This window comes from Gobio gobio (assembly GCF_949357685.1).
Source record: "Gobio gobio genome assembly, chromosome: 7".
Taxonomy (NCBI): Eukaryota; Metazoa; Chordata; class Actinopteri; order Cypriniformes; family Gobionidae; genus Gobio; species Gobio gobio.
The window spans coordinates 53359431-53377975 of NC_137103.1; the positions used below are offsets into that span (position 1 = coordinate 53359431).

The 18545-nt window shown below is 36.9% G+C and overlaps 1 protein-coding gene across 1 annotated transcript in view; it reads left to right on the plus strand.

The window, feature by feature from the left end:
* The window catches only part of baz2bb (bromodomain adjacent to zinc finger domain, 2Bb), a 140227-nt gene that overhangs the window by 57111 nt on the left and 64571 nt on the right, over positions 1-18545 (plus strand). The window contains exons 3-4 of the mRNA XM_079821432.1: positions 8441-8546; positions 14688-14876. Of these exons, the coding sequence (XP_079677558.1) occupies positions 8444-8546; positions 14688-14876 (292 nt within the window). The 5' untranslated portion in view covers positions 8441-8443. The remainder of the gene's footprint in view (positions 1-8440; positions 8547-14687; positions 14877-18545) is intronic.

Here is an 18545-nt window from a genome sequence, read left to right on the forward strand (position 1 = left end):
AAGCCGCTGGTCACATCATGGAGGGCAGATAAAGCCAGCCCCGTGTCTGCCTGTGGTGGAATATAAACGACAGTGGCGATGACCGAGGAAAACTCCCTCGGCAGGTAGAAAGGCCGGCACATGAGAGTTAAATGTTCCAAGTGAGGCGAGCAGGATCGCGAAAGAATGGAGATGTTCCTAGGATCGCACCATTTCTTGTTTATCATGAAACACACTCCACCGCCTTTAGATTTCCCGGCCTCGGCTGTTCTGTCCATCCGAAAAACAGAGAAGTTCTCGGACGGCGTCACGGCTGTATCCGGGACCGCTGGCGTGAGCCATGTTTCGGACAGACAATAGATGTTGCAGTCTCTCATGTCCCGTTGAAAACTTATCCTGGCTCTAAGATCGTCCATCTTATTCTCCAAGGATTGGACATTTGCGAGCAAAATGCTCGGGAGAGGAGGACTGAATGCTCTTTTTCTCAGTTTTTTTCTTTTTCTCTTTTTCTCAACAACACCATTAGATCAACGAGCTCGGTCAATGCTTTGGCAAGGTACAATTTTCTAACCACACAATAAAGCTAAATTCAAACTAAAGGCCAATTTAAAAAAACAGGTACAGTAAAAAGTGCACATCTGTATTTTGTTAGGGCAGTATTTGTGGCAGTCGAGAAATCATGCTGTGAAATGGGCAGATAGCATTGCTCGGTGTGTATGTTAGAGGCAAAATATTACTACACACTCACTTCAGCATACAATAAAAAAGTTATATTTTGACTTTAAAGCTTTCTTCTCTTGCACCTCAAAAAGTTTTTTGTGCCAATGCATTAAAAGAATCGGTGTGTTTTAAAAGAACTGTCCCATATAAAATTAACAGGCAATTTAAAAATGGTATAGTAAAATGTGCTAATTGACAACATTAATACATGCTTTATTAAATCACTGTCGAATTTAACTCATCTTTACAGATGTTGAATGCTGAATCGATTTATCCAGTTCTAATAGTGCTTAAAGCAGTGTTGTACACACAGAGGGCAGAGCCTTGTGTTATTCAATGAGTAACAACAACCGCACTGAATCAGTATTTATTCTTATTACTTTCAGTTGAAATGTAGTAATAACACCTAATAATTATGTAGTTATGTCTGAGAACAATTTCTTAGCAACTAGGGATTGTAAAAATATACAGGCATCTGCCTACACAATGGTATTACTGGTATTCATTTCAATCCTTCTTATGGATCTTATGCTTTTATCCTTCTCAATGTATGTAATACCAATGTCGCTTTTTAAAATGTGACTAAGGGCACCAATAAGGATTTTGTCTAGGGCGTCAGAATGGCTAGAAACGGCCCTGACTGTGTCGCTTTCTTGCTCCCGCCGTTGTGTAGAAACGCTCTCGCGTGATCGAGATCGGCCCGTGTATTAGCTCATGTATCAGCTCCACGCAGCGCAGCTCAAACGAGTAGCTCGGTCCCGTTCCGCTTTCGTTTCGTTTGCCTATTTGATGTATATCAGTTGGGCACCAGTGCGACCTCTAACAAAATTTAGTTGCACCAGCAGGAAAAAAGGTCGCAAAATGTCACCATTTGGGCGCAGTCTGGAGTCCTGCTGTTTGTGAAGCTGTTTCATACCTATAGATGACAACTGGCCAGTGCTGTGATCCTACTTGTCAAAGGTTTAATAGACACAAATCGCTGTCGTTTAGGAATAAGATCACATGGGTGTTTGAATCGAGATTGCAATCTTTTGACGATTAATCTTGCAGCTCTATGAATCGTAATGGGTTGCTTCTCCAAACATGCAGTTTTATTTGTTCTTTTTACTTCCTGTTTCCTTCAGGCTTGATGTGAAAAGCATGCTGTATGTGTCTGAGAAGTCTGCGCTTAAAGAGCATGGCCTAACCCTCTCTTTCAGCCCGGCTGTCAGTGTCACTCCTCCTCTGACTTCTTCTTCTTCTTTGTGTCTCCTCTCATCTCCCTGCGTGACCCGACCAGCCGAGACGCTGATGAGCTTTTCTTTGATCCTGAGAAAAGTCTTTTAACGTGTTTGCTGTTGTGTCTCTTCGCAGGTTCAGGTTTGTCTGATCCTGTGTGGTTTGATTTGAGTGTGTAATGCTCACACTGTTTCTTAGGAACTGGTGATAAACTCAGTTACGGCAGGGCAATATAGCTAAAAATTATCTTTTTCATCCTTTTAATGTATATCATGGTGTTAGTGTTTTATAAAATGCTTTAAATGTTTCAGGAACCATCATTTCAGTTTCATAAAATACAGTAAAATATCGTTTTATATAACAGTTCTGCGATATCTAACACTAAAATCGCATGCAAAGCATTATTTACTTGCATATGTTTTCAATAATATTTTAATACATGAAAAATACTGCGCCAGAGATTTAATTTAATTTATATTGCCAGCAAATTTATGTTGTGAAATATTTTATTAATATTTTCCAGCTAAGTATACACCTCTAAGTAGTTATTATCATGACTTTCTACTAAACATAACGCCATTAAAGTTGAGTGCACTTAATGCATTTGATGTTTATCACATTTGCTGTGCTTTGTGTTGTTAATTTTCATTTGCCACGTTGGAGAAACGCTGTGGAGAGCGAGAGAAGTGAGATTAGGGGGGTTTGAGTGACTCTGGGTGGTTTTCTGAAGGACTGTGGACAGAGCTCTGATGTTGACTGAGGTCATGCTGTCCTTTAATACACCTCATATAAACGTGTATGGCTGCATTTACATCACATGGTCTGAGTGATCCAATTCCGATTTCCCCCCCACCCATGTGGCACAGATGGGATATGACCCTCGAGCGTGTAAGCTGGAAAAAAGCATATTCTGATATTTTTAGATCAGTATCAGGCCTCATACAGGGCTTGACATTAACTTTTTAGCTCCTCAGCCACTGTGGCGAGTGGTTTTCCAAAGTTTCTAGCCACTCAGCATTTTCACTGGCCACAGTTCTGACATCGATACCATGAGGGAAAACTGCCATATAGATATTTTTTATATTATCTCATAATTTGGAAGCAGGTTTGTTAGGCTGCTGTCACTTTAAGAGCTGATGCACGGGTCCATTATTCTGTTACGCATGCGTTTTCTTTCTTAACTGTTTACGTTCACTTGAACCATAACTGTGTTTACACAAATACTCACCGGCATTTTGACATTATTTTGTGTATATTTGATTGTTTAAGAGCAATAAGCAGCGAAAAATAACTCAATTTAGTGCTGAGAGGCGGCTTTGTGCGTGCACTAAATCTGCGTGAATGAGTAAAATTATGCGCAATACATGCAATTGCACGCCGAAATGCAACCCCTGTAGTACTGCGTTTACACCAAATGCGAATAGAGCGTCAGGAGCGAGTGATTTCAATGTTAAGTCAATGGAAAGGTGCGTTGATGCGCGTCTGGAGGTCCTGCGGCATGATAGACGCGTTTCGAACGGCGCGATGGACGCGATTCCGCCTCATTCGCACGTCCAGTTCGCACGAATGATGGAAAAAAAGTGGTGCTTTTTGTGCATTAACGCGTTTGAAGCGAATTCGCGTCTGAAGCCCGAGTTGAAAAATCTGAACTTTGCCGTCAATTCGCGCCGCGTTAACCAATCAGGAGCCTGCTCGCTGCTGTCATGTGGTAAAGTGACGTGATGAGAAACCCTGCATAATTTAAAAATACTACTATTGTGTCACAATTTTGTTTTAAGACTTTGTCAGTTGAGAATGTAGTTGTTCAAAGCTCAAATCTGTGGTTTATTTATAAATAGCTCAGCGCTCATTAACCCCGGCGAGAGCAGCCTTTCCTCGGCCAGTCCTTCTGGCGTTTGCCGCTGGCTCTGATGTCTCTGTAGTGGTTAAACATGAGAGAGAATTCGTCTTGTGTAGATCTAACGGGCGATCTTTGGTGTCATGAATCTGCCAAATCGTTCTGACTGAGGACAAAGATTTTTTAAGGATATTTAAATGCACATGCAGTGAAGATAATGTAGGAGTTGCCTGGACCACATTTGTGTGGCTATTAATGTTTAATATATATTTTTTAATGAAATGAATGAGGCACGAGTTGTGTTTTATGACATATTTCTCCTGGAGCGCCTTGAACGCTCGTCTATTTCGCTTCAAACGCTCAATTTATACGTGTGTCCAATTCGCTGTGGACGCGCGACTGGATTCAAAATGTTCAAGCGTCCAACTAGACGTGGTAGACGAGATTTTGACGCTCTATTTGCGCTTGGTGTGAACGCAGCATTACAGCAACAATATTCATCTGGAGCAAATGAAGTGAGTGAGTGAGGGGAGGCGGGTTTATGTGTCACTTGCTGTCGGAGAGATGAGAGAGAGAAAGAGATGCTGATATCGTGTATCTATTCTACGGAAAATGAGTATTGGAAGCATTTCAGATATTTCCGTATCGAAAAATCTATATTTTGATAACACTGCACTGTTTATTATTACACATGCCTTTTTAAAAGACTACAATTGAAAAGTGTTTATATATTATAAAATTCAACCCACCAAAGTGGCTAGTAGGAGTGACTGCATTGCACGCCACTGCTGAAATACACACGCATTTGGCGGGTTGGCAGGTGTAATGTCAAGCCCTGGCCTCATGCAAATGGGGAAATAAATCTAGTATGAATTGCATGCGTGCATTTCCTGTCAAAGCAAGTTGTATGACAACTTCTGTGGCGAATGACGTCAACTCACACTCTAAAAAGGCAATTGGGTTGTTTTAACCCAGGGTTAGGTTAAATGTTTGCTTAAAACAACCCAATCGCTGGGTTAAAACAACCCAATTGCTGGGTTAGTCCATTTTCAACCCAGCATTTTTTTAGAGTGCACCTGCTGTGATCACATGACACTTTTCAATGGCGCAATGGAGAACGAAGGCTCAACCCAATGTTTTGCTGACCTTTAAAGATGGTGTGGAAAGCAAAAGCTCATCCGTGTCCATTGCAAATCGCACTGTTTTTAGTTCATTTTTGGACTAAGCTTTTCCGGGTCAGTATGTCTACCTTGGATGTCAACAAATTGGAACTGGGCATCAAGACCTGCAGTGTTAATGCGGTCTATGTGTGTGTGTGTGTGTGGAAGTGGGAAGAGCCTAGTCCACATTTTGCTTCAATTATCACTGTTGCCATCAGCCATCTGCTACAATATGGACAATGAGCAAACAAAGGTGCAACACTCATTTATATTCTCAAATCAACCGACTGACTGAAAGATGATATTTAAAAACATGTCCAGGTGGCATTTCACCTCAAAATCTAAAAGGAAAAAATGAAGCTATAAAGAGAGTTTGCATACAAAAAAAAACTATTTTTATGACTTTTAAATTATGTTTGGAAATTGGGTTTGAAATTATCATATTTGTTATTGTTTGGGTAAGCATGCATTTAATTGATACATGCATAGTTAAAACATGTATAATGGTCAATGAAATAATGTCACAATACAAAAGTATAGGCTTAATTTTCATCAAGCAAAATGGAATTAATTTCTTATGATTTTAGGGTGAAATATGGACATTTTGTGTGACCTTTCAGTGAGCAGTGACATTTTGAGCGCTACAATATTTCACATGAAGAAATCACAAAGAAATGATGAGAAATCCGACTCTTGTTAACAATCGCAAGCAGCTGACGGCCACAGTCTGTCCGTGTGGTCACTCAAGCCTTCGATTTGCCCTGGATGTTTTCTCTTCCATCACTTCGACTCTATTATGTCCTTTTCTTCACTGGCAGTGTGTGCTACATCAACTGTGTGTCAATATCTGTTGCACTCCACGTCAAATTAATTCAGCAGTTTGTGCGCATTAAAGCTGTCGTCAATTTAAACGGACAAGACGTCCCTCCATTGTTCATTTCCAGTGGAGCCATCCTATTGTCTGCATTCAAATATCTCATCATTATTATTACTTGAAATCCACTGTTATGACTGATGCATATCAGTGTCTTTTGAAAATGTTATTTTAGCTCACCATTAGACTACATTTAATAAAAATATGCATATGTAAAAACTGGGTAATTATGCAAACAACCTGTTTACCTGTGAACAATTGTTTTTTGTTGAACACACATTGTGTATATATTACTGTGCTTTTTAGAAGAAAAGATACAATTATTGTACAAGTTCAAGACCTAGTAAAATATTTGTGCACCTGTTTGCTCTGTGGCTATTGTTTGCAGTATGTTTCAATTCAGTTTTCCTCTAAAGAAGGGATTAGAAACACGTTTAAGATTTTACAGAGGGAAAACAAGCCATTGTGGGAAATAAGACTGGCTTTAAAGATGCATGCAACTTTCATTCGGTCATTTAGATGGAGTCCGTTTTATTTGTGTGTGTCAGCACTGGTATCTCTTTTCATACGCAGGCCATGAAAAATCACAAATTATTTTTGCTTGTCAGTCGGTGTGATTCGCTGTAATGCAGATGCACCCTAAGCGGTAATGATGCTGACATTTGCATTCTGTAGGAGATGCATCTCTGTGCACGGATACAAGAATTATACAGTTTGTGTGTGTGTGTGTGTGTGTGTGTGTGTGTGTGTGTGTGTGTGTGTGTGTGTGTGTGTGTGTGTGTGTGTGTGTGTGTGTGTGTGTGTGTGTGTGTGTGTGTGTGTGTGTGTGTGTGTGTGTGTGTGTGTGTGTGTGTGTGTGTGTGTGTGTGTGTGTGTGTGTGTGTGTGTGTGTGTGTGTGTGTGTGTGTGTGTGTGTGTGTGTGTGTGTGTGTGTGTGTGTGTGTGTGTGTGTGTGTGTGTGTGTGTGTGTGTGTGTGTGTGTGTGTGTGTGTGTGTGTGTGTGTGTGTGTGTGTGTGTGTGTGTGTGTGTGTGTGTGTGTATGTCTGTCTTTTTTAATCTCTCTTATTCTCATGTTTAAAGAAGCTTTGTTATGATAAAGTATTTATGCAATAGCAGTGAAGAAAAATCAGTGGTAGTGTATTATTTAAAATATATTTATTAATTTATTTTATATATAATTTCTTAAATATGTATACTTTTAAAACTGTAAAACAAAAACCATAATGATGTAATATTTTATATTTAAATCGTATATCTTAGTTTTTTGGACTTACAATAATACTTAACTGAAAGAAAAAAAATCTTAATCGTCTTTTTCATTTATTTTATTTAGAAAGAAATAAATAAGAATTTATTTTCTTCAGTAAGTGTATATATAAATATTTATTCATTTTTAATACAACTATTTAATTTAAAATATAATTATTTAAATATTTGTTTATTTTTGTAAAAATCTAAATAAATGTAAAAACAAAACAAAACCATCACGATATATAAATATTAAAAAATCTTGGTATTTTGGCATTCTAATAATACTTAATTGTTGGAAAATATGATTAATTGTCATGAAAATGTCGTGAAAAAAATGTTAATGGCCTTAAACATAGGCTTGATTTTCTTTTAAGAAATATATTTTCTTATTTAGTAAGTGTACATAAATATAATTTTATATTAAAATATGATTTAGCTTCGATTAAAAGAAGCTTTGTCATGATAAAAAGTGTTCAGTGGGATTCATTCATTTGAAAAACAATTATTTTATTTATTTTTGTTAAATCTGAGTACCGGTAAATATAAACTGTTAAACAAAAATTATCATGATGTATACATATTTTAAAATTAAATTAAATGATATATCTTAGTATTTTTTTATACTTAATTTGAGGAAAATATTATTAATTGTAATGAAAATGGTTATAACGCAAAAAAAAAATCTTAATTGCGTTAAACATAGGCTTGATTTTCTTTTAAGAGAAATATTTTGTATATAATTATAGTTTTATATTATAATATGATTTAGCTTTGATAAAATAAGCTTTGTCATGATAAGTGTTGAGTGGGAATTATTTATTTTAAATAATTTTATATATATTTATTTTTGTTAAATCTGAATGAACATATGAAGGAACATATTCCTAATTGTCCTAATCCAAATAAATGTTTTTTTCTTTTAAGACAAATATTGTCTTATGCATTACGTATTTATTAATATAGTTCTATGGTAAAATATGATTGGGCATTTTCTTGACGGGTTTTGTGAGATTTACCCATGCATATAAACACACACACACACACGTACACATGCACACAATAGATGTGGTGTGTGTGAGTGTGATTGCAGCTGATGGTCTGCTGTTGTCTTTCAGCATCGGTGTCTCTCACCGTCCATCACAGACACACACTGAGCAGTGATGCCACAACACAAGATATGAATGATAGATGCGCTTGTCTGCCACCTTCATACGAGGCTGTTGCTTCATTTACAGTTTGCATAGATGTCAAGCACTGGAAATGTTTTCTTGGATGCTTTTGTTTTCTCACTGATGGCCATTTGCATGATAAGAGATCGATTAGGCTACACAGATGATGTTTGTGTGATTCTGGTGTGTGTGCATTGATCATTTATTGATTGTTCCTCATGTTGTTTGTAGGATATGGAGTCAGCGGAGAGGCTGGTGTCCCCGACCTCCAGTCAGACCTCGATAAGAGCTGCGGCAAACACAGAAGACTCGCCGCCAACAACACACAGCAAGAGCGGTAAGAAAACACACACTCCTCAATGAGCTCTGCTCCCTCTGGTTACCGTTTCTCGCTCAGACACGCTTTACAGAACACGTGATGGGAATGATCTGGAGATTTCTTTTAATGGCATGCTTTTCAGTAAAATGAAAATATACGGTAACAGTTGATTGGATATTACTTCTGCGTCGGCTCAAATGATGTATGCCATTGCAAAACATCTTTTATCTCCTTATTTTGTTGACCTCTTCACTGTCACCCTGGCACTCTTTTTTTTTTTTTGATCGCCTTTTTTCGTATCATACATTTTAGTAATCATTATAATTAGGTATCATTCGAAAGCTTACAAACTCAAAATTCATCCTGTAAAACCGTTTTGAAATTGGACGTTGTGTTACCATGGAAATGGTACTTTCAATTCTTCTACTGGGCTCCTCCCCTAGTGGGCGGTGTCATGTTTCATATTATTTATTTTAACTTTTGGTACAGCGCCTAAACAAAATCTCATGGGAACTTCAATTTTTGTGATATCAACTTCAAATTTGGAACACAACTTGGTTAGACATATTGCTTTGATTTTATATTAAAACATTTTTGTAAAATATATATTTTATATCAAATAAAAAATATTTAGTACATTTATTTACAGTAAATGTTCATATTTTGAATTGCTTTCACTTCAGCAATAATCTGCTGAGTGTCTGCTTTAAAACAAGACCAAACTTAGTTTTGAATTACAGCCCTTTAAGTTTGGATAGTGCATTTTCATGTGTATTCTCAAAAAGGGGGTTGACAGTTCAGGGGTTAAATTACTTATTACCTAAATGAGTTACATGATTGAGAAGGGCCCTATGATTTCAGAATCATGCATTCATTCAAATGGATTTTAAAGGGGGGTAACACACACAGTTTCTGCCAATCTCATGTTGACCTTGAGTACCTATAGAGTAGTATTGCATCCTTCATATCTCGGAGTCTTTAGTTTTATTAGATTTATAAAAGACAGATATACGCTGGAACGACTCTTTCCGAAAACAGCCGTACTCTGGGAGGCGTGCAGTGGGCGGAGCTAAAGAGTCACAAATACACACACACACACACACACACCATCCCATCATAGACTCTCTATTCGTTCTGGTTAAATCATTACATAAAATGTACTCAAACGTGTCCCTGCTCTTGATCCAGAATCACTGATGAACACCTTTTGGTTTTAATGAGAAAAAAACTATACGATGGTGGATTCGAACCTCAGACACACTCGTCGGACAGATGCTCTACCACTGGGCCGCGAATATATGTGAAGAATCCAGGGACTGACAATATTGTATTATGCTATAGTTAGGAGATGTAACATTAGGGATGAAACTATCACGTTAAACATGACTTTTCATGACTTCCCCTACTTTTTAAAACAAAGTTACGCCACTGCGTCGCATTATGGATAACTTTTGATTCACTATATGTTGGTGTTGTTGTCATTGTATGCACTTACACACCGATTGCCAACAAAACACACATTTGATGCAGTTTCACTCACCGAGCGATCAAATCCAACGAGCCTTGCTTATAAAACATTCATCACTGAAAATGCCGGGAACACACTTGAAACACAAACTGCATCCACTGTCCCCTTAACACTGGGGTCTTTGGGAAGCTGAACAATGTGATCTTTCCCTCACAACCAAAAACACACTTCTTTGGTGACATTGTTGAAAAATCCTTCTCGATTTGCGTTACCCGAATGATGGGCGAGCTCTCGCTCCTGCTCTGGTCGGTGTGTGTGTGTGCGCTTTTCCGGGAGAAGTGTACATGCAAGGATTTTCCGCCCTCTATTACGACATACAGGGCCCTATTCGAAAAAAACGTTACGAAACTTGTGAGAAACCAGGAGGAGTATTTTTGGCACAGATTCTTTTGATTTTTTTTTGTTGTTGTTGAAATGTTGGCCATGTTTAGCATGGGAATCAACTCTTGACCAGTGTAAAAAACTCCGAATGCATGAAATATAGTACAACCCCAAATCAGAAAAAGTTGGGACAGTATGGAAAACGCAAAAAAAAAAAGAAAAAAAAGAAGTGATTTCTAAATTTACTTTGACTTGTATTTCATTGCAGACAATATGAACACAAAATATTTCATGTTTTGTCTGGTCAACTTCATGTCATTTGTAAATATGCATCCTTTCCTGTCATTCAGACCTGCAACACATTTCAAAAAAAGTTGGGACAGTAAAGCATTTACCACTTTGTAATGTTGCCATTCCTTTTCACAACACTTAAAAGACGTTTAGGGACTGAAGACACCAAGTGATGAAGTGTTTCAGGTGTAATTTTGTCCCATTCTTCCTGCAAACAAGTCTTAAGGTGGGCAACAGTACGGGGTCTTTGTTGCCACACATTCTCTATTGGAGACAGGTCGGGACTGCAGGCAGGCCAGTCAAGTACCCGAACCCTCTTCCTCCGCAGCCAGGACTTTGTAATGTGTGCAGAATGTGGTTCATCATTTGATTACGTATTAAAAAGATTAATTGAATTGAAATTTGTACTAAATATTAATCCAGAAAAATTTAAACAGACAACATGGAATTTAAAATAAATAAATAAATAAAAATATTGTGAAATATTTTTTATTATTGTAAAAAAGTTATGCAATCATGCTTTTTTTTATTTCTTTTTTTTACAAAAAATTAAGTTAACCATTAAAACAGAATCCATAAAAAATAAAACCGAAAACATGGAACTTGAGAAATTTAGGAAAAAATTAAGTTGATATCATAGGGCCATACATTTTTTTTTTTTTTGTTAAACTTTGAATAAATCATTGTTAATTGCAAAAGTTTAATGATTTCAATTAATCAGACATTAATTCATTTTCGATTACCAAAATTATAAGCATCTAAACAGAATCCAGAAAAAAATTTATGAAATTTGTAAAAAAATACAAATAAAATGAGTAAAATTGAGACACTGACACACACGGTTTCGCTATTTTTGTGGGGACTCTCCATAGACATAATGGTTTTTATACTGTATAAACTGCTTCTTTTCACCCCTTACACTAACCCTACCCATCACACAAAACTTTCTACATGTTTACACTTTCAAAAAAACTTTTAGTATGATTTAGAAGCTGAACAAAAAATGTCCCCATAAGGACAAGGATTTCGAATATTGCCATCTTTGTGGGGACGTAATGTAGGGTTTACTAGGAACACACACATGCGCGCGCGCGCACGCGCACACACACACCTTATTAACAGAGCATCAATATGACGCTTTGTAAATGGTGATTTCAGCCGTCTCACACACTTCTGACAGTTGGATGTAAAATGTAAAGAGCTGCTTTATAAATGAACACCAACAACTAAAGTGACTCCTGCCCATCTGCTGATGACCTCTTGCTCTCGCTTAGATTGAGAGATTCATCAGAGAGACTGTGTCCTTTTCCTAAACACATTATATGCGCGGCGGGTGAGCGTCTGATGTTTATGCAGACGCTGTCAGATTAGCCTGACCACAAGAATAATATGCAAATTTATAAATTGCGATTCATGCTTTTTTCTTTTTTTTTTTACGTCTACTCTTTGTTCTCTCTTATAGGAAATGCCAAGAGAGAATCTCTCATTTTTTCCCCCCCATGTAATTACAAGAGGTTTCTTCCTCACTGATAAATTATGTATCTGAGTCTCTCTCCTTTTACACACGAAAACAATCATACTCAAAAGATAACCTGTTTTGACCAGAGCAATGAATTCAGTGTGTTTGTGTGCATATTAGAGCTGATATATTCATGATGATCTATTTCACTCAATTGCACAGATAAATAAATTCATCCTGAACTGCTTGACATGAACACTCTGACAGTTTTGAAAAAGTGTGTGTGTGTCCAATGTGCTTTATATTCATGTACAAATATATACAAATCCCTAGTGCCAACTTGGTACTGAGGTGGTGAGCAATGCCCTTAAAATTACTAAATAAAACGTTATATTAATTGACAAAAATCAAATGAGCCCAAAAAAATAACAAACGTTACACTTGAGCTGATCATATTTATAACCTTTTAAAATGGTGATTTGAATCTGAGGATATGAAAATAATACAGGACATGTGACCAGTGAGTAAATTGACAAAATGTTTATTTTTGGCTGAATTATTCCTATGATTTTTGTGAAAGAAGTGGTAAAGCAAACACATTTTTACATACCTTTTCTTTTCTTTTTTTTACTTTCCTCGTGGCGGGTCAATTTTGATTATTCCACCGCTTGGAGTGCATTAATATTTAAAAGCTGTTTGCAGACGTCTTTGCCTCTTGCGGTGGAGATGAGGGGGGACAGTGGGGAGGGATGGAAACCAGCCTTTCGGACGTTTTTTCCAGCCATTTATTTTCACCGTCTCATCCTGTATCGACAGGCCGGGCCTCAAAGGAGCTGACGCTAAATATGCAGCTCATTAGAATGAGATTCAAAGCAAAGATGTGCCTTTTTTTTTTCATGTAAACGGCCATCACAGCAGCTCGGGGGACGAGGCCATTTTTTTTGTTTTTCCCTTGAAGGGAATTTTTCCCGTGGTCGTTCTCTATTCTCTGCGAATCCCTCGGGAGTTTAGCTGTAAATGACTTCAGGAGAAATAAAAGCCTTCAGCCCACCTAAGCAACGAAGAAAAGGGTTCGAAAATGTATGAAGGGCTTTTAATTTATGTATGCAGTTTATAGAAGCAATGTGCATTACTGAAATACAGTGACATGAGATATATTACCCGTTTTTAGTACAGAAAAATACTTTCTATGTAGCCCATGCTTATGAATTATAGCCGCATTTATACTTTATTTATACATAAGTATTACTATTCACTCATTAAGACCTATACTGCATTATAAGAACAGTTATAGTTACATTAGTATTATTTTTTTATAATTCCTCATATCATGCGTTTTGCTTTTTCAATGTGCATGCTCATAATCCATTATACACTGATTTATAAATGTTTCCAGAGACACTTGTTTGTTGTACCAATTAGTTACCAATTTTCTTGAATGGCTAATGTTTGCATTAGAGGTCATGAATGGTCATTTTGATTTGCTAAAATATATGCATGGTTTTGCTTATAACAGTTTGGAATTATACTTAAAAAAACATTAGAAAAACACTGCAACAATATTTTTTGATGTAACATAAAAAAAAGATCCTGTTTGTATTAATGATTTCAGTTTTTTCGTTCATTAGTTACATTTACAAGTAAATAACTTCAAATGTATAATGAGCACATCTTCATGATTTCTTAACATTTACTTCAAGAAAAATGGCATCCTACACTCTAAAAAAAAAAAAGGTTCTATATGGCACCAAAAATAGTTCTTGGCTCGTAATCATAGGGGAACCTTTTTTAGTGCTATATAGCACCAATTTTGGTTCTTCAGAGGTTCTTCAGCGGTTCTTCAGAGGTTCTTCACCGGTTCTTTGACTAAGGTGCTATATAGCACCTCTGAAGAACCTCTGAAGAACCACTGAAGCACCAAAATTGGTGCTATATAGCACTAAAAAAGGTTCCCTTATGATTACGAGACTTTTTTTTTAGAGTGTATGTTTTCACTTTAAAGCCGTCAATGATCCATTTATAGAGGTTAGTAGCTGTATTATTACTCACAATAAATATTTATAAGAACACTGCATGACTATTAATAACAATATATTCACTTATTTGACTGAATAATAAATCCGAATTACTAAAGAGTCATTGTAAGTTTAATATAATAACATTATAGCAATGCAGGCTGCATCTTTATAAATACATTAATGGAACCATACGACTAATTAATACTTCAGTGTATAATGGAAAGCAAATAAGTAATTATAAAAATAATATAAATCTAACTATAAATTCTTATAATGCAGTATATAACGTGAGTCTTTATAAATAGGTTTATAAAATAATAATACTTGCTTATTAATAAGTATAAATGGAGCTATAATTCATTATAAGCATGGGCTTCATAGAAAGTGTTACCAAATATTTTTTTCTTTCTGTTATGGTTATTGAAATCGCATCTTGTCATGTAAATTTACACTAACTTTGAATAGTCTGATCATTTCTCTGACAGGCTTTATGTATCCGACTGTTACACATGCATGAGATGTTTTGTGATTTCTCTCTTCAGCTCATTTGTTCCGAATGGTTGGCAATCAGGGCTTGGGAATTTCTTCAGTTTCCGGTGCCTTTCCCATGATCAATCACCCAGCCTTCAGTCTGCACTCCTCTTCTCCTGTCCGATCTGAATTCGGAGGTCTGGGAACTCTGGGAATGTCGGCCGCTTTGGCCGCCCACTCTCAGCTCGGAGCTTTGCCAGGTATGTTGGCCAAAAGATGGCATTAGCTTCAGGTGAAATGATGCTAGTCTAGGGCTGCACGATTAATCGTTAAAAGATCACCATCTCGATTTAAACACCATGCAATCTTCTTCCTAAGAAAGGAATAATTGACGACGGGCCGTTGAATTATTAGAAAAATAATGCTCACCAGTAGGAGTGTAACGATACACTTGTGTCACGATTCGATATAAATCACGATTCTGAACTCCCGATACGATATGTATCCCGATATTTTAAGCCAAAATAAAGTTTTTATTTTTACTTTTTTATTATTATTAAAATAATACTATTATTATTACACCGTGTCCTAACTACACCGTGATGAAAGGCGTCTTTTCCATCCATACAGCGACACGCGATGATTATATTTTAGAAACGGTTTCTATTTCTGCAATGTCGTGGCTGGAACAACAACACAAAACATAATCTCAGGTCATGTTTATGTGCTTTATATTTAGTTAAAAGTGTGTAATGTGACTTTGAATATCATTTAGTGCTCCCAGCGTTGTAACGTAGTCGTTCTAAAACTGTTTTTTGATTGATTTGTCGCATCTCGCATTAGAGTTGCGTCGCGTCTGGTGTGGATAGACAAGTTGCTTGTCGCTGGAATCTTATTGCGTCGTGTGTAGTTAGGACACGTGTTAGTGTATTGTTATCAGGACCCACAAATATTCCCCCATTGCATTATTATACATTATATTCAACGTTATATATAGTTGTTTAATGTAATAATGTCACTGAAACTCCGCAAACTTTCTTTTTTTTTTCTCGCTATGTCCCACCTCTCCCACTATTAATGCACTACACATATAGAATAAACCGTCTAAAATGCTTTGAATAATCATGCTACTAAAACTAAAAAAAATTCTAGATTTAAATGATGTTTGCGCTTTGACTTTTTGGAGTGCCGTTCCGGCAGCGCGTGCACTTCAGATGATCAATGCAATCAATCACAGTTCTAATCGCAAGAAAGCGTGTCAAAATGACTTCTCAAACTGTAAATGTTTAGCTCATCCAAGAATTTTAATTCTGCATTTACTCACTCTAATGTAGGGGTGTGAACCTACACTGTTCTTATGGTTCGATTACGATTATCATGCCATCGATTCGGTTCAATTCGATATCACGATGCATTGATAGTGCACTGCATCCTCATACAATTTTGTCAGTCAAGTTATATGAACTGAACCTTTAATTTGACCTGCTCAAAGAAAACAGGCTTCTTGAATGTATCAAACAAAACTCAAGTCTGGGCACAGAAGACAACAGGAGCATTTAGAACAAATACACAATATACTAAAAGCCACTTCAGGAGGTGGTCTGCGCTCAATACAGTCAAAACTAAAGACTAAATGCATCTGTTTGTTGAAACCACATATGTAAATTTTACTATACTTTTACAAAAAAAGTAAAGAATCTGACCAGTGCTGTTGCTGCGCTCTCTCCTATTGCGGTCTTTGATTTCTAATGTCAAAATCAAAGACTGCAATAGGCTCAATGATCAATAAAATGTGTCTCACATTTGTTGTATTCGGTGACGTGAACTCCAATAAATCTGCATATAGTGCGGGAATTGAAGATTGGATTTATATCTGTTTTGCGGAGATACATTTATGTGCCCAAGTGTAAATGAAATAGTTTTGATAAATCAGATAGCTTTGATTTACACACGCGTGTCTTCTCCAGGTCATGCTTACCAGGTTGTTCATAAAAGCCGAAATGTGCCCAGATGTTGTCTTTTTTAAAGTAGTTGGAGCATTTTAATACTCTTTCTCGCGTCTCACCTCGCTCTGCCATTGTATGCTACCGCGACAACACACGTACGTGACAAAAAAGAATCAGCACATTAGAATCAGTTATGGTCTATAACTGAACTGATACTAATCGTCCTCGTCTGCATCGCGATGCATCAAAGAAACTATTCATTTCAACACCCCTACTCTCATGTTGTTTTCGCATGTCACGCAATCATTTAAACGCCCGTGTTTACTACAGTATTTGCGTCGTGTTAAATATATTCATCATATAAAGCCATTGTGTCTCTTCAGAAGACTTGAAGACTTGGATTAGACCACTCGATTAGTAATTTTTACGATGCCTATATGACATTTTTGGGATCTTTTAAGTTTGAGAGGAATGGACTTTAAATGGAGGTACAGAAATCCCTCAGGTTTCATAAAGAATGTCTTCATTTGAGTTTGGAAGTCAAACGAAAAACGACATGATGGTGAGTACATGATGACAGAATTTGCATTTGTGGTAGCCTACACTTGTAAATTTGTGTTTGGATGAATTATACCTTATAAATAGGCCTACTACAGCAAGCTGATCCTTGGATAAAACGGCTCTATATCGCGAATCATATTGTTTCCATTAACGATACATATAGTCACATTTTTATATCGCGATATATGACGGTAGTTTTTCTCAAATGACACGGTAAAATACTCATAAAGTGACTCTGGAGATGACATTCGTGCGTTCATGTCCTCATATGAGACGAGAGAGTGAGAGTTAAACTGCGCTTCTACGGCATTCATTCGCACAGAGACACGCAGGTTTCGTATTTAAATAGTCTTTTGCAGTTTAATATTCACACAATAGTCTATATCACCAGATGCGTTCTCAGGTACTGAAATTAACCGATTTATTTAATGTGAATCCGTATTCGGTAGTACCGACGTAATTCGGTCGGTATTATTTTAACATGCTTAAAAACAATATCACCATACAATTTTTATTTCTTTTTTGGGCTGGGGGTTAAACTGGACATGTTTTATTGAGCACATGAGCAACATGTATCACCTTTATAGTGCTTTCCATCAGTCCATGGGTCCACGCTGAGGCCATGACATTTATGAAGGCCTGAATGCTTGGGGTCAGAGCTTTGCTTTAACCTCCTGAAGCGCTTTCAGCCCCTCACAGACTTTAAACGCTTCATAACACGCAAGGTTTCTTTGAGCAGGAACAGATGAGCAAGATTTTACAAATCTCTGAAACGTTCAAATAGACCTAAAGTGATGCTTTTAAGGTTGTTAGTTGCATTCATATGATGCTACATATTGTGTAGCACATGCTGTACTATTTGTCATAAAGTGCATGTTTACAAGAACCGTGTAAGCCATGTTTGAGACAGGTTTTTGGAGAAAATAGCATGTGATGTCTGCTTTAGATTTACCATCTTCAGCATGTTTATAATGAATGAAAACACACATCTGAAGAGCGGAGGCCTGTAATCACAAGATGGATTTTCTGTAGCTCTGAATCATTTAGCATCACTCCTGAATGAAGGCAGTGGCTGTTTGTATAGATTTGTTTGCTCACTGAGGATTTATGAACTAGTTTGTTTGTGGTTATGGCACAGTTGAGGATAAATTAAAGCTATTTTTGTGCTGTTTTATGGACACTTCAAGCAAAGGTGAGGTGCTTATGTGTCCCGTGTTATTGATATAACAATATACAGAAACAGCACTTTTTGGCTTTAATTATCTTTTTAGCACAGCTCTCTATATAAAAGTGGATGTATATTATATCCAATTTTATTCACATACATACAGTATGCTCACAGGAAGCAATATACTGTATATTATATAGCAAATCTCAGCTGTCTGTTTTTTTTTTTCTTAGCTAAATGTAACCGTTATCTCC